Source organism: Halictus rubicundus, chromosome 13 (genome assembly GCF_050948215.1).
Source record: "Halictus rubicundus isolate RS-2024b chromosome 13, iyHalRubi1_principal, whole genome shotgun sequence".
NCBI classification, from domain to species: Eukaryota; Metazoa; Arthropoda; class Insecta; order Hymenoptera; family Halictidae; genus Halictus; species Halictus rubicundus.
Window position 1 is genome coordinate 3,592,834 of NC_135161.1, and position 23,477 is coordinate 3,616,310.

Below are 23,477 nucleotides of genomic sequence, written 5' to 3' on the forward strand. Positions count from 1 at the left end.
CGACGAACATCGCGCCGAACAGCGTCCGAAACGCGAAATCGCGCCGAAATGAATGTCGACTTTGCGTTTCGTTCGCTGTTCGGCGCGCTGTTCGGCTCAATGTTCATCGAAATGTTCAGGTCTGTACGCAGCTTTAGAGCGTCACCCGTATCAGTAGGTTTCCACATTACCGAGGAGGTACTATTGTCAATGCGAAGGATTCTTTGCTATGGTCCGCAATGCGATCGGCGACGTTCAGCCTTCCGTTCGACATTTCGGAGTTACCCAGCATGTCTAAAGTCTAACGTACGCGAAAATGTTTTTCCATATCTAAATAAAATATTGGCGATGAAATTAAAAGCTATTTTCCAAATTTATATTCTTAATTTGTTTTTGAAATTTACTTTCCGAAATTATCATGTGTCATAGTAGAATAGGCCTACAGGGGATACCACTGACAAAAAAAAACGCATTGACAATAGTACCTCCTCGGTAATGTGGAAACCTACTGACACGGGTCTCGCCCTAATGCGCAACGCGCAGTTCATACGGTACGCGCCTGAGGTGGCTCGAGAACTTGGACGGTCACGTGGAACGAGATCCGCAGCAGGGACAAGGGGCGTAGCCTTTGAAAAAGCCTCGGATCGGGCCATTTAAATGTCATGCCTGGTCTACTCCTATACCTCGTTTGTGCTAGAGCTCATTTATATGTATAATTCTATATGCGCCCCCTCTGTCGTGGAAACTGAAAGTGTAGAAATTGCAGATTGAATTAGGACTCATTCACAAGTCGTCGCTAGACGGTGGCATCTGATAAAAATCTGCTGCTAGCAGACTCTGCTGCCAATATCGGACTTAGCTACGAAAACAGATGGGTAGACCAACCACGGTCGTTTTGCGCAAATCTTGCGCAATGTTGGGGTAATTTGGCTGACTAGGTAGTTAGATTATGAGACGATGCAATGAAAATAAAATGGGAGATGCTTAGTAATCACCAAAGCGCAATATTTCGATGACCTTGATTAGTCGACTTACCTGTTTTCATTGAACTATGGTAAAATAAATAATGTTTCGATACATCATCGCCAGTTTTAAAAATATTTAACATATTGTGCCGAATGTTCTATTAAATGTTGTTTCATGCCCATCTCGAAGCATCATACTAGACTAAAACGACATCTACGCACATTAACAGTTATTTATATATTGTTTATTGAAAATTTACCATCGGGTTGTTTCACACCAGGCGTTATAGATCTCAAGAAGTCGTCTGGTGTCATGAAGATTTCATGAATGTCGTTGTTAATCACTTGTAATGTAGCAAAATATCGAAATACTTTGTCTGGAGTGGAATAGTGCCTCACACGATTTTCATATTCAATGATCTGCATAGTAAATATTTTTAATGTTTTCATTGGACCACAATAGTTCCACAGCGTAAAATTATGGAAAATACGACACTTTGCATGTAATGATTAGATTTTAATCAATGTAGCGGGGATTGCAACCGTAGTCTAACCCAAGCCGAAAAACAATAGTGGCGGCGGAAAATCACAATTATACGTACACTCTGCACCACGAGAGAACTGTACCGCGTGAAAACCGATTTTCGTTCGTCGCTGCGCATCTTCGCCCTGATTGGTGGTATTCCCACTCCGTACGCTCCCTTCCCAATGCACAGCACATGCGCGCAGTGACGCCACGCCATACCGGGTGTTTACACAGTATGGTCACGATTTCCTATACCCTATATTTCCATGCTAATCCGTTTAATTACGGTACGCCGCGTATATGAAGTGGAGTGGGAGTTGTGAGGTTCGCAGCGCCTTCCGCGGCCAGTCAAGCTGCGCGAAACGGTACGGTTCTCTCGTGGTGCAGAGTGTAGAATAGAATACGAGGAGCTCGAGAGCAAGTTACAACCAAGCTGTGACACCAGTAATAAAAGGAATATTTTTCAAATGTTACGAAAAATAGGACTGATACGGAAAAATATTTCAGATGAAAATTGTATTGTACAGAGTGTATAAAAAATAATGGTCATCTGTTCTGATTGTGGATTTAGACCTCTGAGATCAGTGGACACGTGAAAAAGATGCTTGCCGCAAAATTTTTGAGAACAAAGAAAATAGTTGTTAAAGTATTTTTTACATCAACGCCTTCTACTCATCGAGATAATAAACTCTATAACTCTTTGTTATAAACAAGTTTCTTTCACAAATGTTCACCGATCCAGAGGTGTAGATTCATCCCTATGACGGATGAACTTTTTATGCATAATGCACTCTGTAACGACTTTCAAGTGATATGACCTTGTGCCCTATCTCCTGTACTCAATAGAATAACCATAGACATTAACAAAATGATTTTGTAACAATTTCGTCGCTACAAAGCCTCCGTGTGTTTGGGTTTTTCCCAAGGTCCTAATCGACCTAGCTCTTAACAATTTACGCATCTGACAGCCAGACAGGCCAGTATTTTTTATTTATAGTCGCGTGAACATTTAAGTCGTTAGCAACTACGAAGTATTTTAACAAATTATATTACATCAGTAGTTGGTTCTTACAACAGTTCGCTGTTTATGGGCCGCCTGCTTATTCGCTGCCTAGGTTATGAGCCTAGCCAGGTGGTGCCATAAGCAACGAGAAATGAACACTAGCAAATAAGTTAAGTTGCCTCATGAGAATCAACTCCACGAGAGGAAAAAACGTTCAATCTACAGTGACGAGCAAAAGTGTAAACACATTCGCTAGTTTTACATAAAACGTGATAATACAATTTATTTTTCAATTGAATAATAAAGGTTAGGTACTAATAATTACAAAGTAAATATGATAAACAAAACATAACAGTTTATTTTCGTTAATATTAACAATATACGGAATATTTATCGAAAATAGGGATTGAAAACAATTTTTACAGTTTTGCACTTTAATTGTGCTCGTCGAAATAAAGCTTCAAATTAATATTTCGTCCATTTTCCTTTACTTATGTGTACTGCTTCTAGCAGAATGGTTCATTCACTTGCATTTATTCCAACGTCTTGAGCCGCAATTTTTGGAGTTTTATGACCTTCAAAAGAAGTGTTGGTGAAAGATACTATATTATAAAGAAATTGAGTTATATACAAAGGGTGAAATGGTATAAAGTGATATGATAAGATAGAGAAACCGATGTAACGCACAAATCGTGAAGAGCACGATTTGAGGAGATGTGAAATGAGTCGTGAAGCGCACGAGAGTACCGTGAACGTGATCAAGCGATCGAAATAAGTCAAAGGAGACGAGTGAGCGATTAACGCTGGCCTATTTATACTGCGCGGAGAAATTATCGGTAATACCCGCAAAGATCTTAAACATTCCCCTCGCCTTCGACGGTCGTAAAATTGAAATGACAAAGACTACATGAATTAGCGGTGGAGGGCGGCACACGCGAATGAGAGTGCCGAGTGTGAGCTCCGCCTGATGAGTACAAGATCCCCGACATTCAATGACAGCTGCGTGACAGTTCATTTGGGTCTGGCCTGCAGCTGGTGAAGGTATTCCGGAGACCATCGTCGCCAGAAGTGTACCAGGCGCTGCTGGACCAGTTGTCATCAGGCCAGTCTCGAACGTGGAACATCCAGGAGTGTTGGCTTCGGCGCTGCCGTAAGCCGCTTATGAGGAAGTGACCTGGCATCAGCGGGGTTACATCCTCGGGGTCATCCGTTAGGGCCTGTAGTGGCCGAGAATTTAGGCAGGCTTCCACCTCCTTCTCCTCCAACCAGTAAAGGGGCTCCCGGGGGTGACGGGGGACCCCCCAAGGGTGGCCACCCCTCCGAAAACACTGACATCGCTGTCGATACCGGAGAGGTGCAAGGCCACCTTGGGGTAGGTCATGGCGGTGGCTAAGGGGCCATCAGCTCCTTCTAGAAATCCCTGGTCCCGAGGGGGCAGCCCGGGCTGATGCCATGGCAGCCCGAATGGTAGAGGTCCTCGCGACAATGGCGGTGAGGGTCTCTAGGCTCGTCAAAACGGCAGACCTCCGCCTTAGGGACCTGGATGACTCTGTCATCCCCGAGGAGATTAGGGCTGTGGTGGTGGCGGCGGCAATGAGGTGCCCACCCGAGGCCGTTAAGGTCGGGGATGTCAAATCCCCGGCAGGCGGGCTGGGCACGGCGTGGCTGCAATGCCCCGCTGAGGCCGCCCGCTCACTAGCGGACGGGGGGAAACTCCGTGTGTGGCCATGGGGCACGTCAGGCAGTGGTGTCGCAATACTGTTAAGTGAAGCGGCCAGTGCTTCAAGTGCGGCGCGACTGACCACCCGTGGCCAATGTGTGCTCGGCGCTCTCGGTTGTGCTGACGAATCTGAACCGCTCACGTCGGGCCCAGGACCTGTTAGTCCAGGCTGAGCGTCAGGTTCATCCCCTCCTCGGAGGGGATGGGCGGGGACCCGCCCCGTGCGGTGTTCAGTTCACCTGGACCGAAAACTCGGGGCCATTATGCTTGAACTTTCCCGAGATGTTCTGTGAATCCGGGACGGGGACATTAAGACCACCGGCCCTCATGGGGTTCCTAGACGGGTGCCGGCTTTGGCGTTGGACGTCTTTGCCCCGGCGCTAATACAGATGTCGAAGTCCTGTTTGACTTGTCTTGTCCTGTTTCCTTAGAGCTTGGACTTTCTCAGGAATAGGGCTTGACCCGTGCAGGTTGATAATATGACCCAAGAACACGAGAGTCGACTTCCCGAATTCGCACTTTTAATACTCCTGCAAGCGTTGGAGGACTACGCGTAGGTGATTTTCATGTTCCTCATGATTCGAGGAAGCAATGAAATTCTCGAACTGACGAGCTGTTTGAATTCCGCTTTCGCGGCGTGCAGTTTTTCCTGTGTTAACCTACGCGCACGTTCCGCTATTGGGGGACCCTCGGTCACGATATGAGGAAGGACGTCTTGTGGCGTACGGTCATTGTTCTGTGACGGCCCACCAACATTCAAAAACTCGGACAAAATTCTGGCGAACGTGGAAGATGGATCGACCGATTTAACATAGCGCACATACGAAGGTTTTACTTACAAAAAGCTTTTACGTACGAATCCTCCGGAGGAGGCGACATGAACAGTATGTCCTTGATCGTGGGGACGACGTCATATTTCAACGCGGCCACCACTATGTCAGCCATCAAGGTGCCGATGGTCGGTGGCTTCACGCATGCGGTGGCCGCTCGATGTCGGACCCTGGTTAAGGCGCCGTAGGTCGATGGCTTCACGAAATCAGCGACACTTCCTCTGCGGTAGCCTCCGTGTAAACGTGCACCGGCTCTGGGCGCGTGCAGCATGATTTTTGAATTCCAGATCACGTCAATGTAACAACTTTATTCGATAACGGATCGAAAGCACTGTATCGACACGTGTATTTCGATCAGGGATCAGGCGGCGAGAGAGCATCGATGGCGGTTCTCCCGCCTGCTTTGCCCGAGGTTGGCAGCGCCAAACTCGTCGGAGCATATTCTCTAGGCGCGTGCCTAGGGGAATAGGACGGCAGCGCCAATGTCCCTACAATATGAGTACATACCAGAGAGAAAATGAGAGTGCTCACGCTCGGGGTTTTAGTGTCCCCACTTTTCTGCATCATCTTTTTAGCCGGGAACAGAACCTGGATTATCTTTTTAGCCTGGAACAGAACCTGCATCAACTTTTTAGCCTGGACCATAACCTGCATCATCTTGTTAGCCAGTATTAGAACCTGCATCATCTTGTTAGCCAGTATTAGAACCTGCATCATCTTTTAGGCTGGATCAGAGCTTATATAGAAGAACCTCTTTTAATGTAGAAGTAGCATCCACTCTGGCATTATTAGGAATTCGCTGCTAATAATGCAGGTAAGATGGTGCAGGTTCTGATCCAGGCTAAAAATTAGACTAGGGGGCAGCACTATACCGGGGACACTAAAATCCCGGGCGTAAGCACTCTCATGTTTCAACGTCGGCTTCGAATAAATCTTGGAATAACTTTTGCCAGCTCGAATAAACGGCGACGAGGTCCGACGATCGCCGGAATTCAAAGACCCAGCGACTGACAAACGGCATACAATATAAGCAGATGGAGAATCGCGCACGAATGAAAGTTTAAACTTTTAGATTCTTCAATATACCTTCATAAAATTGTGATGAGTGAATTGAGGGGATTTTCCTGATGAAAATGAGTTCCAATTCGAGTGCAATCGAACAATTTTTTTTATACGTAATGTTACGATAAAAATGACAATCTTATTGAAGATAGTCCAAATGATGTCGTGTTTCGACTCATTTTCATCGGGATAACGTTTACAACTTATTCGTATTAGCAACATTATTATATTATTTTTTTATTAAAAATATAGAAGCTTAAATTGTCAATAATGCTCGACTCTGCTTACATTGTAGGCTGTTGGTCGGTCGTAAAGTAAACTTAGAAGTCTAGGCGCCGTATAACCTTTGCTGTTGACCTTTAAGGTCAATGCATATCTCACAGGTCGGCAAGCCTTTTTTCCGTGGGAAAATGCTTTACGCATACCCAGGGAGTCGGGGTTATGTGGGACTGCCCTTGGGGGAAATCCCCAAGGCTACCCACTAAAAACCCACGCCCACCTAAGCTAAAGGGGAGGTGCCTGGATCACGCGAGTACTCAACAGGACACCTCCCAGCAGGTCGGCAAGCCTGGCGGTTTTCCCAGTTTATACGAATTTTAGGGTCCGGGACAGCCACTTGAGAGGGTTCGAGAGGCTCGGAACAAAGGCACAGCGTGTCCTCTGCTACCAGAACCCCAGGGGTTCGCAGGCCAATGCTGCAGCCTGCCGGCCTCGTAGAAAACATTCTCGACGAGAATGTTTTCCGCAAGCCTGACAGCTCGTGGCGGCACGAAGGCAGAATGATACATGCTGTATTTATTTAAAAAGCTATCAACCAGAACTTTTCAGAGTTCCTCGAGGTAATAGGTGGAGAATACGTTGTTAAGGAATTTAATCGTTATAATAAACAAAATAACGATTTATTACTATGCTAACAAACCTATCCCCACCTCAGCCGCGCCTGTGTGCCCAATGTTTTAACGTCGAACGTCACACGCTACATAGTATGTGTGACCGCTGTAGCCAATATTTCGAATACAGCCGAAAATGCATGTGAAACGAGGCCTGCCTCTTCCCCTCTGAACCAATCGGCCGCGCATTCGTATCAATATAATGTCACCACTTCGAACCCATACGAAATGGCGTCTTTCCACCCCCTACAATCGCGTAGTAGTGGGCGCTAACAGTTTAATATCCTTAGCTCACTGCTATAATCCACAGCTTACGTAAAATATCATGGAATTAATCATACGGGAATGTCTGGTAAAAATAGTATCTATTGTTATGTTTTCCGAGTAGGAGGTGCGATATTATAATTTAGTATGAGGAAGTCACTTCCAGCACGTGTTGACCGTGTGTTTTCCTTCGTGTTTTCGTCGAACGGTGTTCACAAAGTAATTAAAACTCGTCGTAGAAAATAATTTTTACGCTAGCCTCATTTTTAGAGTTGACCAACATCTGATCTTGCCCGTCATAAAATTGATGGGCTTGGGCTAACCGAACGGTACAACACCTTCTACCTGCATTATCGCCCTGCGTACCATACCTAAGCAGATCATTTTGCTTGTAAATCAAAAACACATGTTGCTATTGAGTCATTGGGAAACAAGAATGAACAGGTTACCTGAAAGATGGCAACAAGTCCTTACAAAGAATGGAAATTATATCACTGAATAATATTAAACACATGTATTTTTATAAATTGATTCAAATGTTTTCTTTAAAATACGGCAGAAGTTTACCTTCAACCTAATATATTTTTATAACAGTTTCAAGTACCCAATACTTGCAATTTTTGATGCTCCGCGAATTAAAAAACGGAATTTCAAACAGGATGAATCGTAGAAAACGACCATATTTTAAAAAATTTTTTACACTTTAACCGGTGGTAAAATTTGCAGAACAAAGATGTTTCTAATATATTTTCATTATGAAAATACATTTGCGTATAACATGATAAATTATTTAAGAAGAATTTTATATGTATAATTTACGTATGATAAAATACATATAAGGATGTGTGATGCTGTTTCACTAAGTGCCAGGGACGTTTCCTATTTCCATGGTGTTGTAAAGGAGAGATACGGATAGTTTACCTAAGGAGCTGTGGAGCCCCTAAAAACATTTTTTTTGTGCCATGCACAGCAGGGAACTGTCAACGCGGTCTCGAAAGGCCATCTGGAAAAGGCTCGACAGGCCAGAGAAGAAATTCGGTTTCAAAGCCTGGCACGGTTGCCGGCTCCTAAACGCTAGGGCCAAAACCAGGGTTGTAATGTTGAGCCGGCCGGACTGGCCTGTGAGATACGCATTGACCCTAACCCGTTTTCACTGTATTATATTTTTCAGCTTAGTGAATGCATCCAGAAAAATAGACAATGTAATAAGATGCACATAAAAATACATAAATTTGCTGTTGCGATACAAACAATTGTTTATACCTTGAACCGTCATGAACCGTGTTGATGAACACTTGTTTGTCAGTGCATATGTTAGACGCACGCTTCTCACGCGCACAACTGTAATTAGGTTTGCCAGGTCGTAACCTACAGCTACTTGATATAGATCTACTGTTTCGATAAATCTCAGCAGTTCGAATTCGTTGTGGTTGAATGCACATCGATTGCATTAAATTGTCCATCACTCTCGAAGATAGTCTTATTCGAACAGGCGACAGGTAAACTTTTCCAGTATTACTTTCTTTACCTTTCTCATAATCTTTAACTGTCTCCTAAATGTTTTACACTGATAGATCAATTTTGTGTACAGTCCTGCTTCATAATAAGAATTCACAATATAGATAAAAAAAAGTTAAACCGGATTGAAAATTAACTTCGTCGTTTTATATCATTTTATACGAGTGTGCTAATATAATTGACTTTTGTCCATCGCCTTCAGTATTTGAGAAATTCAATTTTGTAAAGACAAACTTATTACTTTGAACATTTATTGTGAATCAAACATACAAATGTTTATTCTCTCCAGAAGATTTCCTATAGATAAAACAAAGAATTTTTTAAAACGAAGTACAGTGAAAACGGGTTATACGTCGCCTAGCCTTCTAAGTTAGCCGACGTCGAAATAGCCGCCGCCGCCGCCGAGATGTGTGAACATGACACGGGTCGGGTATATCGGTGCGAGACCAGAAGACCACTACTAATACAATAAGAAAACTTCTTTACTTTATTATTATTTTTTATGAGACTTTCTCCAACATATTCGTGGAATTTTTCTAATGAAAATAATACCAAATATGATACGATTCTGATGATAATTACTTGCGGAATAAACGATTAAAGTTTCGGCCGCAAAGAAGGATAGCGTATGGGAAAGAAAGAAAGTTAATAGTAAAAAAGTTTAATTTTTATTTTAAAGGCTCACGCCAGTCTTTCATCTTTACCGAACGCTTCGACTCTTGACGTCTCTTTCTTCCCCATACGCTCTCCTTCTTTGCGTCCAAAACTTTAATCGTTCACCATACAAGTAATTATCATCAGAATCATATCATATTTGGTTTCATTTTAATCAGAAAAATGCCACGAATATGTTGGCGAAAGTCCCATAAAAAAGTAATGAAAAATAAAGACGTTCTAGAGCTTCGCTTTCCTTTTCTACATTCGGAACTTCATCAAAAACAGTGCCCCGAGCACGACAAGACTCGAACTTCAGATATGTAAAGCGGATTCAATGTAATCGTGTTATTCGACGGTTGCCTGTAAGTAATGTGCATGAGATTTAGTTTTGTTCTTTTTTACCCCAGTTTATTTGTATTTCATCTGTTAACCGTAGCACCCGGGGGGGGGGGGCTCGTTGAACCCACAGGTTGGAAAACTTTAAATTAGGACTATTTATCTTGGGTGAAAAATACTCAAAAAATTATTTATTGTCGTTTGTACATTTAAGTGTAATATTCCCAAGTCCCGTTGCTATAGGAAAAAGATTACAACGCGTAGAAAGGAAAATGCAGACAACGCATCGCGGCGTCAGTACAGCGGCTATGGCGTGAAGCGGTCCCCAACACCCCTTTTATTTCCAAAGAATATAAAAATTAATCCCAGAACTAAACCTGTTGATATGGGTGTCGTATTAATGCGCCACGCGCAGGTCATATGAAACGGGCCTGAGGTGTAGATAGGATGTAGATAGAAAAAAAGGAATTGCACGGAAAATCTTACTAGTGCTTTGCAATTAGGACTTTTTTCATTTACTTATTTTTTAAATATAACCCCACCCTTTTTGAACATTTCGACTCGGAAAGTTCAAAAGACAAGAAGTTCGAACATTATAAATATATCATAAGATTGATGACATTATACATAGTTGCCTTTTATCGTGTATATGTACATACTTGTTTACGGTAAGTATACACGCGAAATTACATGCTTATGTAAAAGGAACCCAAATGATAATGATGTAATTAAAAATTTAATAATGCTTTCGAAAAATAAATGAGACGAGTATTTTTTATGAAAACATTAATTTTTCGTTTAAAATTGCATGATTTCGGCAATTTTGCATCTATTATCATGAAAAAAGTTTCAGTATTCTTATATTTTGCGAATCAAATTAGCAGGTACAAAAAAAAGATGAAAATATCAGACATCCATAAGATGAGCAAACCATTGGATTCGTTACAACCACAAGTTTCGAGGAGCTATGAAAAGAGCGAAATCGCAGAATTTTACGCTGGAACGAACGTTTTAATAACAGGGGGAACAGGGTTCCTTGGCAAGTTACTTATCGAAAAATTACTGAGGTAATAATTTTAATTATATACTTAATCAATTTTTTAGTCATTTCTCATGCTTCGATATTTCAATGAACCCTCGTTTATCAACAATTGAACTATCTATTATAGTCTACACCTCTACACTATTTATTTCTCTCTGTGTGAGTATTAAGCTGTGTCTACATTGAAGCAAGATCGAGCAACTTCTTGTCGCCTCTTGTTGCTTTCTGCTTTTTTTCCTAAATAAGAATAACGGAAGAAGAAGGCAACAAGAGACGACGAAAAGTTGCTCGTTGTTGCTTCAGTGTGGACATCGCTTTACAATTTAAAAAACAGTTGCTTGGTTCTATTTTTTATCGTTATTTTTATTACATTTTTATTTTATTATGGTATTAAGGAATTAGAATTAGAAGAATGTATCCAGAAATTACTGTAAAGTCTACAAAGAAACAGTTCAAGATCTTTTCGACATTCTACGCAAGCGGTTCAACCGATTAGGAGATTCATTTATAACCAGACTAAGGATTTAATATATTCATAGCAAATATGAGTAGATGAAACCACTTAATAGAAGAAACATCAAAAGAATGTAGTTGTGGTTCATTATTTACAACCCATAAACTTCTTGCGGACGATAGGGTAGATGCCGTTTCAAAGGCGCATTCGGTTCTTTGTGACGTAGTTGTGTGTGAAAATCACATTATAATTTTCTAGTTCGAAGATACATAATCTTTTTTAACGAACTTCAAATTTTTGCATCAATTGGCAGGATCTTTTAAACTCTTGCACAAAATGATTTCATTTCGGATATATTCCTTATACATACATTGAATACATATATGTATACATATGTACATCAATTGTGGATATGTATGGAAATAGTTCGTTATTTTGATCTGAAATATATTGATTTTAAAGTTGATCGCGAAACAAATAGGAAATTTTATAGAATCGTTTGTATTGTATATTCATAGGTCCTGTCCACGTATTACGAAAATTTACATGCTGGTAAGGCCGAAAAAGGGGAAGTCTCCAGAGGAACGCTTTAAAGAAAACTTCGCGGAAGTTGTACGTAGAATAATTGAGCGAATGAAAGTAATGACAGAATGATAATCAATGTTTTTAATGTGTGTAGATCTATGATAGATTGAGGAAGGAGCAGCCAAATTTTTTAAACAAGATAGTGATGATAGAGGGTGATGCGTCTGAAGAAGACTTTGTCATCACACCGGAAGTTAAAGCAACGTTGACGGATACGAATATTATTTTCCACGCTGCTGCAACTGTGCGGTTCGACGAAAAACTCCGCGTGGCAGTGAACACGAATGTGAGAACAACAAAATGCTTGTTACTGTGGGCAAGACAACTGCCAAACTTGAAGGTACAGTAAAACTTGTTACGAACAATTGACAACACGATATACAAATCAATTTATTCCTAATGAATCCGTTTGCAGGGGTTTGTATATGTATCAACTGCATTCTCAAATTGTGTTAATAGTACTATCGACGAAATACATTACAAACATACCATAGAAGCTGATAAGTTAATAACATTGGTTAATTGTTTGAATGATGATCAACTTCTAGCAATGGAACCTATGTAAGGATTACATCAGAAGTCATGTACAGTAAAGGTAGAGATGGCAAAGTTAATTGTTCCATTTTGTAGATTGCGCGGAAAAGCCCCCAATAACTACACTCTTACCAAAGCGGCCGCGGAGAACGCTGTACTTAAATATGGAGATGGACTTCCAGTAGCGATTGTTCGACCTTCTATTGTCATACCAACACATGAAGAACCAATTAGAGGATGGATAAACAATTTGTATGGTATTACTGGTATGATTGCGGGAGCTTCTGTTGGGCTGATACATACAACATATGGCAAGCTATATCTTAAAGCAGAACTTATACCTGCTGATTATGTTATAGCAAATATTGTTGCTGCTGCTTGGGACATTGGAACTAGGTAAACATTTTAACTATGTCACCATTCCAAAATAGAAATCAAATGATTGTAAAAGTAGAAAGAAATCCTACATCATTGTTAATTTATGGTAGAATAAGTTTAACAAAATAGAATTGTTTTAAATCGAATTTAAATAATTTTCTAGAGAACGTACGACGAAGTTGGAAGAGGATTCAGTACTTTGTGATGAAGAAAAGATACCCATTTATAATTCAGTATCTTCGGCACAAAATCCAATAACTGTGACTCAATATATAAAATTTAACGAAGCTGTTGGTTTTGACGCCCCTCCTACAAAAGCTATTTGGTACTGCGCACTTGTTACTCGCGAATATTTCTATTTATATAAAATTGAATCTTTTGTCTTACACACTATACCAGGATTTATTGGAGATACAATTCTACGTCTTATGGGTCAGAAACCTATGTATGTGTACTATATGTGTCTGATATTTTGTGCATGATAATTATGGTATATAAAGCAAATTAATCAGCATTTTAAATAAAAAATATTACGTTTTGCAGGTTAATGGATACGTATAGGAAAATAAATAAATTTATGAATGCCATGGAATACTTCAACTTGCGTGAGTGGAACTTTCGGAATGAAAATGTACAAAAACTATGGTCAAAATTAAATTCTGCCGATCGGAAGCTCTTTAATTTTAATGTGGAAAACCTAGATTGGGAGAATTATTTTCAATATCACTGGAGAGGTCTCCGTGTGTATCTTTTAAATGATCCACTGGATAATGTGGAGCAAGCACTTGTCAGATACAAAAAGTAATATTTCTTGTAGCAGTATTATAATTATTGTCTTCAATGACATTTGACATTATAAATTTCAATTTTTATATTTCAGGTTGCGTATGCTACATTACACGGTACTGGCAATATTGTGGCTGTTGGTCCTGTGGATTGCAGTATTTTTTGTATCATTTCTTTGGTCATGATAGCGCGTAATGCTATCAGTTATGCAACTTTTCATTCGAGCCTTATTACTTTCATTAAACTGACTTCAATTCGCAAAAGTTTACCACCTTGTCTAAAGTGTTGGAATATACTCGTGTGAATGTATGTATACATATGTATATATGAATGCAATATAAATATGACAGATTTAATAGACTCGCTCTTTTAATTACATCTTTATAGATACATATATCATGTGTAGTGTATACCAAGTCAGCAGTCCTGGGTGCTGATGCCTTGTCTCAGTGTGGTTGACGAAACTGAGCACCTTGGGGTAATAAAGGGATAGACGCGTTTGCCTATACGTGTTATTCGGGGAATATTTACAAGTTCCGCGATATGAGATACTTTTTTTTAAGGTTGAGGGAGAAAATGCCTTACGCATACCCCAGAAGGGGGTACTGTGGGACTCATTGTCAGGTCGCAGATGTTCGGCGTACTCGTACTAGAGAGGAAATGAGAGTGCTCACGCTCGAGATTTTAGTGTCCCCACTTTTCTGTATCATCTTTTAGGCTGGATCAGAGCCTACATAGAAGAGCCTCTTTTAAGATAGAAGTAGCATCCACTCTGGCATTATTTGGAATCCGCTGCTAATGATGCAGGTAAGATGATGCCGGTTCTGGTCCAGGCTAAAAAGATGATGCAGGTTCTGGTCCAGGCTAAAAATTCGACTAGGGGCAGCACAATACCGGGGACACTAAAACTGTACACGCTGTACTCTGTACACGGGTACTTTCTCAACAATTATTACAACGTATTATTAGTGCATATGCCACAATAAATGCAAAAACACTAGAAAAAGTTCTTCGTCCACACATAATCCAATTACGCAAGTGCATTGATTGTAATGGACAACACTACTTCAAGCATTACTTGAAATAAAATTTGTTTTACGAATATTTTAGGAATTATTCATTTTAATCCCTTGACTTACAAATAAAACGGAATTTAATGCGTCCGAAAAATACTATTTAATTTGACTCAACTGAACAGTTATGTACAAGCTTAAAAATAGAATATTTTATTTTGAAATTTGCATTGCTATATAACATTTAATCAGGTTGATATATAATGTTAATAAACAGTAATTAAGTAACATTATAAAATAATAAATTAGTAGTTCTGTAAAGTATGAAACAATTCAAAACATTTTGGAATATATAGAGGAACTAGACATTTTTTACACTGTCAAGTTGTTTCGCCTTTTATATTATTACAGATTCGACGCACAAGTGAAATAATTGAACAATCTAATAATATACTGCACGGCGTCCACCGGAGACAGTTCTTGACGTCTCGGAGACGTCAAAGTCTACAATGGCACATGAAATGGCGTCTCGCAGACGTCATTCTATGTCAAGGGGTTAAGCCCTATTTGGTGTAATACTTTTTTATGGCAAATTTGGTACTTTATCCGTATTCGAGAAAAAATATTGGGCATTTTATTTATAAAACTCTAAATTAAAGTAACAAAACACAGTCCCCCTCGAAACCATGCAACATTTGTTTGACAAATTGATTCGTATCACAAATATAACTAGAGTTATTTGAAGTCATTATGTTACGAGACTCACCCTGTATAGTAGAATTACACCGTATCTGAATACTCTAATATGTATCTGAACTAAACTTAAATTTTGTTTGAAACAAAGATCAAAAATAACAATTTAGAATAATAAATCGTTTTACTACTTTATTAGTTTTATCAATAATAACGTACGAAAAGTAACTTCATTTTAAAGAAAATAACAGGTAATCGCTTCATAGGGAAATTTTTCTCACTCTAAGCTTAGAATGTCTAAGAACTTTTGTAAGCTAACAACGAAATCTCATTAATTCGGATACGACAGGCTCTGCCATACACTTATCAAAAAATTCAATAACTTATCTTACAATTAGTATTAAGTATGATAATGTTATGATCAACTCAAACAGGTGAAATAAATGTTAGTAAAGTAAGAAGTGATAAATGAAATCATAAAAGAAAGACACCATAAGAAAATAGAAAACTATACCATCTGGTTGCCTCATGCCAGGAGTAATTGCTCTCAAAAAGTCATCAGGAGTCATGTATATTTCAGTACTATCTAAGGTCGATACTTTTACAGTTGCAAAGTAACGAAATATTTTGTCAGGTGTAGAATACGCTCGTAAACGATTTTCGTACTCTATAATCTGCAATAATTTATTACATAACAGTAAATAAATATTTCTTTTCTACAGTTACGTCTATATTCGCAGCGATAATTTCAACGTTTTCTCAAATGAAAGATTTTACCATGAATACTTTTGGTTTACAATTATCAAATCTTTGAAATTTTATGAACTCTCGTAGCATGTTCTGATAAAAACTTTCCCTGGGATAAAGTGGACTACTGGCTATCAAATACAACATTTTAAGCAATATAAATCGATTATAAGGTAATAATAAAAATCCAATTTCTTTTTATTAAAGATAATACGGTTGAAGTATTATCATTCTGCTCGATTAGTTTTTGTAATAAAAACAATTAAAACAGATGAAGATTAAGAAATTTCTACTAGCAAGTGATCATGTTGGAGTGAAAATCTTGAATTATGCTAAAATCGTATGATACTGTGCACAGAATTAGAACACCTAAAGTGCCCACAGTGTAGTAATATCGTAAGGAATCCTACATATATTTTGCTAATATTTGTTAAACGTACTACAGGGTGTCCCGTAACTGGTGGTACAACCGAGCAGGGGGTTATTCTACCCCCCCCCCCCCCTTTCGACTGACAAGGAGAGGCCACGTCCTTCGGGTCACCGATTCGGTTGAAACTTTGCACACTTATAGATCTCGTTCTCCTCTTTACGAATATATACCATTATAGGGGCAGATACCCAATACTTTTTGAGATATTGATGATTGAAGTTTCATTATTTTCCATGTAATGCCGTATTTTTTCTGCTCTACGACAAGAATCGATGTGGCGCAACGGTAGCGTGCCAAGTTTTCAGCCGGACGACCAGGGTTCAAATCCTGCCGACTAACGCATTTTTTTTTAATTTCATTATGTTTTCTCATTGCATATTTATATTATCAATTTCAAACGATTAAATTTCACGCATAAAATTGCATTTTGAATTACAAATAACATGTATTTATTTACTAACAACAGGATTATTTACTATTGTTATATATTAAATAATAAATAATAGTAATTAAATAGTAATAGTAATTTATATATTAAATATGTGGCGACCATGGTGCGTGGGAACGTGGAATTTTCGGACGCGGAAATTCCATCCTTCTCAAGTGCGTACCATGGGAGGTCGGGTTGAGGGCTTGGTCATTTAAGTGACGATTGCCAGAACCTCGGCTCGACCGTTACAGTACCCTTAAGAGTGAAGTCCCCGGATGCAATGTGTGGGGGAGGAAACTTTCTCCATGCCCTTGTGGAGGTGGAGAACCTCTCCTTATTTTAACGGTTTTTCGGGGACATCATTTAACGCGCCTCAGAAACGAGAAGGGCAGAAAGCTTTGGACTCTCGCGGAGAACGATAGCTCCAGAGAGTTTAGTCTGAGTCACCCGCGACGGTTTTGTTATACGCGACGTTGAGTTACCGTATATTTTGTCTTCGCGTTTTTCTCATGGACTCAAGTTTTCTCGTTTTGTTTTATAGTCTTTATTATTTGTTAATTGTTAATCGTTCTCGTGAATAAACTATATTTTTTGTTACCCGTGAAACCATCGTACTACATATCATTTCATTTACCCCACGTCACCTAAAAATATATATATTAAATTTTAAGAACTCTTTATAAATATCTTGTGTTAACTTTCCGGATTTCGAACAAGTTACTATTACGTTTGTGTGATGTGACATAAGTTCATCTACCTTTTTTTAAACAAGTGCGGTCTTTACTCCCTTATATGTTATTGTCCTTTCAAACGTTGATTGATACTGACATCCTGTCTGATCCGTGTTGATTATATAATTTAAATGGAATTGCGAAATACGAAATACATGTTATTTGTAATTCAAAATGCAATTTTATGCGTGAAATTTAATCGTTTGAAATTAATAATATAAATATGCAATGATAAAACATAATGAAATTAAAAACAAATGCGTTCGTTAGTCGGCAGGATTTGAACCCTGGTCGTCCGGCTGAAAATATGGCACGCTACCGTTGCGCCACATCGACTCTTGTTGTAGGCTAGAAAAAATACGGCATTACATGGGAAATAATGAAACTTCAATCATCAATATCTCGAAAAGTATTGGGTATCTGCCCCTATAATGGTATATATTCGTAAAGAGAAGAACGAGATCTATAAGTGTGCAAAGTTTCAACCGAATCGGTGACCCGAAGGACGTGGCCTCTCCTTGTGAGTCGAAAATATAGAATAAAATTTTTTGATACAAAATTTGTCTAGTGCGCGTGCACTCGGCTTACTTGCGGCTCAACAGACTTTATTCTGAGTTATCTCAACCTTTTTTCGCAAAGGTTTTCGAGGTTTGTATACATCGAATAAATCGAAGGTCAAGGTTACAATGGTAGAATTACCTTTCAGGAATTCGTTTAATTCATAAATTGCTGGAAGTGCTGTCCACGTTGTTGTAGACATAATTGTGCTCTTCGTATTAAATTCCTTCGAACCTCTTGTAATGTGCAATTATTATGTTGCTTTAAGTGTTCAAACGCTATCACAATTTTTTGTTGTAATTGTTCGATGCTCGTTATGTCATCACGATACACAATCGATTTCACCTGACCCCACAAATAAAAATCTAATGGTGACAAATCCGGAGATCGTGGCGGCCAAGGTACTCTGCCACCGCGACCGATCCAGCACTGACAATTTTCACTGAAGAAACGTCTTACTTCGCAACTGTAGTGCGGTGGTGCTCCATCCTGTTGAAAAATTAGCGTTCTTTGAATTCTCTCGATTGCTATAAGTTGCCATTTCGACGGTATAATGAGAACTGGAGGCGTAACTTCATAAGGATGGGAAAAGAATAGGAGCGATAGAAGTGATATCATTATACTGACAATGTTTGTAAACATATCTAGAAGTACGAAGACAATTTCCGAGAAATCCAGACGTGAGATCCAGTGGAATCCATTGAGCCGCAAGTAAGCCGAGTGCACGCGCACTAGACAAATTTTCAAACTCATTTTTCTCGAAAACAAAGCCTTGTATAAAAAAATTGGTCGTTAAAATTGGTTGGTAAAAATTTTATTCTATATTTTCGACTCAGTTATTCATGTAGAATCATCCCCTGCTCGGTTGTACCATCAGTTACGGGACACCCTGTATATGAAGTATGATATGTAACAGCAATTTAAATGTACGATGTTTCGCGTCCACTTGATGTCATGTGTGTTCTATTGTAGATTTTAGTTAAACGGTCCAATGTAATTTTTGTACGATCTACATATTTGTCTACGTTGCACGTGTATGAACATCAACTGCAGATTATTTAATGACATATTCAAGTAAATAATAACAACAACATTTAAATTACTCACCTTGCGATCGCGAAAGCCTATCTTCGTCTTTTTCTTTTTTTTCTTTTGATCATCTTCTGCCTGTTCTAACATCATTTTCTCGTCTTCATTGCTCACCTCTTCAGTGACCATCTCCGATGCCTTTACCGAAGAGAAATATCTTCCATTTAATCTGAAACACAATTCATTCGAAAACATGCAATAATAATAACAAATAATAAAATATTATAATATGCAAGTACAACGAATGGATTCTGTAATAAAATCGTTCCATGACTGTTCCATGTATTTACACCAAATTATAGCTGTCAAACTATAGAAGGTACGTAACAATTTTACCACCTGGCCTGGAGACCAACTGTAGTGTGGCGGTTCGCATGAATGTGTGAATGGATGAACGCATGGATGCGTAAACGGACTCGGACCGCGCGCGAGCGGCCCTTTAGAATAGTTGACTGCCGACCGGGCGCGTGTCCAGGTGGTGGACCTGGAGACCGGTACTGCTGCAGCAGTAACAAGTCTTCGGGGAACGGCTTAAAAACCATCAGTCAGGTGAACAACCCAGATAGCACGCGACGTCTTAAAGACGTCCGTTTTACGTCCATTTTACGTCTGAAAGTCTTACGTCTGGAAAAGGCGTCTTTAAGACGTCTTAAAGACGTCTTTTTCGGGACGTCGTTTTTACATCTGAAAAAGACGTCTTTAAGACGTCCCATTTCAGACGTAAAATCGACGTCTTCTTTCAGACGTCTTTAAGACGTCTTAAAGACGTCTTTTTCAAGCATTCGTTGACTCCTGCTTCGAAGGTTAGGGATCTTTTTTATGGCCTATACCTAAGGTTGTGTCGCTCTCAGAAGAATAAGGACCACATGTTCTTAAAGGACCTGGTCAGAGAGTGGGGGAAGACTTCTCGTCAGTTACCCTAGAACCGTTCAGGGCCGCGTTTCGTTTAACTTTCGAGCGATTTCGTTAGGTCTAGTTCAGATACGGCGGAAACTGCGCGGATCAAACGCACGGTGCTTATTTACATTAACATCTTCATATTCGTTCGACTGCGCTGTTTCCGCCGTGTCTGAACTATCCTTTAGTGTTGTGATTCTTCGAACGTTGTGAACTGGGGACTTTGGACAGCGTTATTCCACATCGTTATTGCACGTCGTTATTTACATATTATTTAGACAAGTAAGTATTTTCATTGCTATTATTTGTACCGTTGTTATTTTTGCTTGTGCCCTTCTGCTATATTTATTTCAGTGTTGTGTTATAAATTTTATTAATTTTCGTTCATTTTGTTTAGGATACAGTTTGTCTAATTGCTACTCGGAGTGTTGCAGTATAAAGTGCCTAAAGTTCACAAGAGGCGAATATATGTTTGGAAGCCAAAAGGACACCTAGGCAACTATACAGATGTAGCTGAAGAGGGCGGCCGATTGTATTAGTTATTATTAATTATTAATTATTATTTGTTAACAACATATCTTAGAATTATTAACAACATTGCATTAATATTTACATACGTACCCATAGTTATTATAGAATAGCAAAATTATAACAAATACACATGGAACATTTTTTGTTTATCAAAAGCAATATCGATGGTATTGTGCTGCTTGTGTTAAAAGAATCACAAATTTTAATTGTATTGTTTAATTCTAATTTTAATGTTTAATTGCAATGTTAATAGTTAATATTTAATTTTAATGCTTAATGTTTAATATTTAATGTCTAATTTGAATATTTAATGTTTAATTTGAATGTTTAATGTCTAATTTTAATGTTTAATGTTTAATGTTTAATTGTAATGCTTAATGTCTAATTTTAATGTTCAAAGTTTAATTTTAAAGTTTAATGTCTAATTTTAATTTTAATGTTTAATGTCTAATTTTAATGTTTAATGTTTAATTTTAATGTTTAATGTCTAATTTTAATTTTAATGTTTAATGTTTAATGTTTAATGTCTAATTTTAATGTTTAGTTTTAATTGTAATGTTTAATGTCTAAGTTAAATGTTTAGTTTTAATTGTAATGTTTAATTTTAATTTTAATGTATACTTTGAATGTTATAATAAATATTAACAATAACAATAAAATATTGCTTTATTCATTTAAATTTATTTTATTTTAATTACCATTTATGAACATCTCTAAGTCGCCTAAAAGACGTCTTAAAGACGTCTGTTTCGGGACGTCTTAAAGACGTCTAACGGACGTTCAAAAGACGTCTTTAAGACGTACCGTTTTGTAACAAAGACGTTCCAGGGACGTTCCACGGACGTTCGGAAGCCGTTCGCCGACGGACGTCTTTAAGACGTCTTTAAGACGTCTGTGTGCTATCTGGGAAAGGCCCTGCAGCGGACCAACTCCCCCAAGCCAAGATGGGAGCTATCGTGCCGAGGGCTGCATGGCACCGGGGTTACAAGGTGTCATGAACGATGCCTGCTGGGTTGTTAGCGTTACCACCGCAAAGCCTGCTTTGCGGGGGCGGTTGCCCCAAGGGGGACGGTGGATTTTGGGGACCGGGGTGTGAGCTGACCCCAGCCCCCGGGGGGAGCATAGCTCGGTGTGGGGGGTATGTTAATTCGTCCCTCCCCTAACAACGCAGTCTGGGTGGGGGGAGTCGTCGGGGTGGGGCGGGAAGGGTCGGGGCGTGCCGGATCGCGCCTCCGACAATCCTTCCTTACCGGTGGTGGCGTCTTCTTGCCTTGACGTGGTTCCTTCGGAACAACTGCTCCAGACGGGGTACGAAGACACTGGGAGCTGTGGGTGGACCGAGCTGGGGCTCGGGAAGCCCAATTCGAAGACTCCAGGGATGGGGATACTGGGCGATTCCCTCCGCCCGGGTTCTTATAGAGTAGGCAGTGGGGGAGGCTAACCCCTCCCCCCGAGTACTATGATAGCTGGGAGGTGTCCTGTTGAGTACTCACGTGATCCAGGCATCTCCCCTTTAGCTTAGGTGGGCGTGAGTTTTTAGTGGACAGTCTCAGGGGACTCCTCCCGGGGACAGTCCTACATAACCCCGGCTTCCCCCAGGGTGAAGCCTATTTACCTCAAGGTTAATGAACATTATTGCGTTGAAGTTTTTAGGCGTTTGAGAGAGAGGGTCAGAAAAAACAGGCCCGATCTTTGGGGTGGAAACTCATGGCTGCTCCACCATGACAATTTCCCTTCTCATACCGCCTTGTTAATTCGGCAATTTTGTGCGAGACATCGAGTAACTGTTGTGTCCCAATCTCCCTACTCCCCCGATCCTGCACCAGCGAACTTTTTCTTGTTCCTCAAATTAAAATCAGTGTTGAAAGGGAGACGTTTTGACTAGCAATCACAGTTTTGAACGTGTACTCAAATACACGTGCACACGTGGCATATGAACCGTGTAGTGAGAAATTAAGAATCCATATATAATATATACGAATCCGTGAAGACGGATCCGTGAATACAGATCCGTTCGGCACGTTCGAGTCCGGCGCAGAGTTTGGCATCATTTAAGTAAATGTTCATTTAAATGATAATTTACATAAAAAATTATTTGTTACTTGGAAGTTTCAATAAAAAACATAAATGATTATTTATTATTTATATAGATAAAATTATCATTTAATTACTTTTTATTTATTATTTATTCGGAAAGTTATAGTCAGTCTGTTTCAGTCAGAACCGATATATAACAGTTTCAAACAGTTATTTTCGGAACCTTCTCAACCCCTGGTTTATACTCCTCCGTGACCGAAGCCACTCGAGCTCCGCTGTCCCTTTCTACGTTCGGCATGGATCAAAGAATAGTCTCCTGAACGATACACGTCGCTGGCAAGACCCGTGTGGTTGGCATATATCGAGAAAACACCGTACACGGATATTAAAAATGACACTGATTGAGATCCGAATTCATTTACTACACGTGAAATAGGGATCTTTAGTTTTGACGCAATTGACGAAATTAAAGCGAATTCACAACAGGCTCTGAAAGACATCGCAGAAACTGCGACATTGAATTCTCGTTTCGAGTCAGTTGCGCGGTTCTGGTGACTGACCCTTATGCGAAATCGGAGGTTTTTGCCGAGCGTCGCATTTGAAATACACAGGGCACGCTGGAAACCTAAGAGTCATATCCGTGTACAAGTCATAAAAGCCATATTTTTTTAACTGATGGCATTGGAAAGGCAATATTTGAAAATTCAGGTCACAAGGGAGAATAGTAATAATAATAATAATAATAATATTGCTTTATTCAGCCTTACGGCCAAGAATTGGATTCGGTTTACA

At 39.5% G+C, this 23,477-nt stretch overlaps 2 protein-coding genes across 5 annotated transcripts in view; one reads left to right on the forward strand and one right to left on the reverse strand.

Annotated features, from left to right (window-relative positions):
• Micu1 (Mitochondrial calcium uptake 1) overlaps positions 1-23,477 on the reverse strand; it is a 40,108-nt gene that overhangs the window by 12,854 nt on the left and 3,777 nt on the right. The window contains exons 2-3 of one of the 2 annotated variants that reach the window (XM_076799152.1): positions 19,239-19,389; positions 1,205-1,364 (exon numbers count right to left, since the gene is read on the reverse strand). In XM_076799152.1, the coding sequence (XP_076655267.1) occupies positions 1,205-1,364; positions 19,239-19,389 (311 nt within the window). Of the gene's footprint in view, positions 1-1,204; positions 1,365-15,749; positions 15,910-19,238; positions 19,390-23,477 lie in introns of both variants that reach the window. The other variant, XM_076799151.1, reaches the window with a different exon arrangement.
• LOC143360368 (fatty acyl-CoA reductase wat-like) lies at positions 8,648-13,772 on the forward strand. Of its 3 annotated transcripts, none has more exons than XM_076799143.1 (9): positions 8,648-8,738; positions 10,632-10,817; positions 11,765-11,858; positions 11,926-12,171; positions 12,247-12,392; positions 12,462-12,761; positions 12,907-13,188; positions 13,287-13,544; positions 13,624-13,772. In XM_076799143.1, the coding sequence occupies exons 1-9, from the start codon at positions 8,674-8,676 to the stop codon at positions 13,712-13,714; spliced, it is 1,668 nt and encodes a 555-aa protein (XP_076655258.1). In that variant the 5' UTR covers positions 8,648-8,673; the 3' UTR covers positions 13,715-13,772. The 3 variants fall into 3 exon arrangements, with proteins under 3 accessions (XP_076655258.1, XP_076655259.1, XP_076655260.1); XM_076799144.1 differs by having other exon boundaries at positions 10,635-10,817; XM_076799145.1 differs by lacking the exon at positions 8,648-8,738 and adding an exon at positions 9,698-9,776.

Excerpts from the sequence above, each read along its gene's own strand:
- LOC143360368 (XM_076799143.1), top strand. The coding sequence starts at position 8,674 with ATGCACATCGATTGCATTAAATTGTCCATCACTCTCGAAGATAGTCTT. Across the intron at positions 10,818-11,764 it reads CTTATCGAAAAATTACTGAG|GTCCTGTCCACGTATTACGA; the intron begins GTAATAATTTTA and ends GTATATTCATAG. Across the intron at positions 11,859-11,925 it reads AAGAAAACTTCGCGGAAGTT|ATCTATGATAGATTGAGGAA; the intron begins GTACGTAGAATA and ends TAATGTGTGTAG.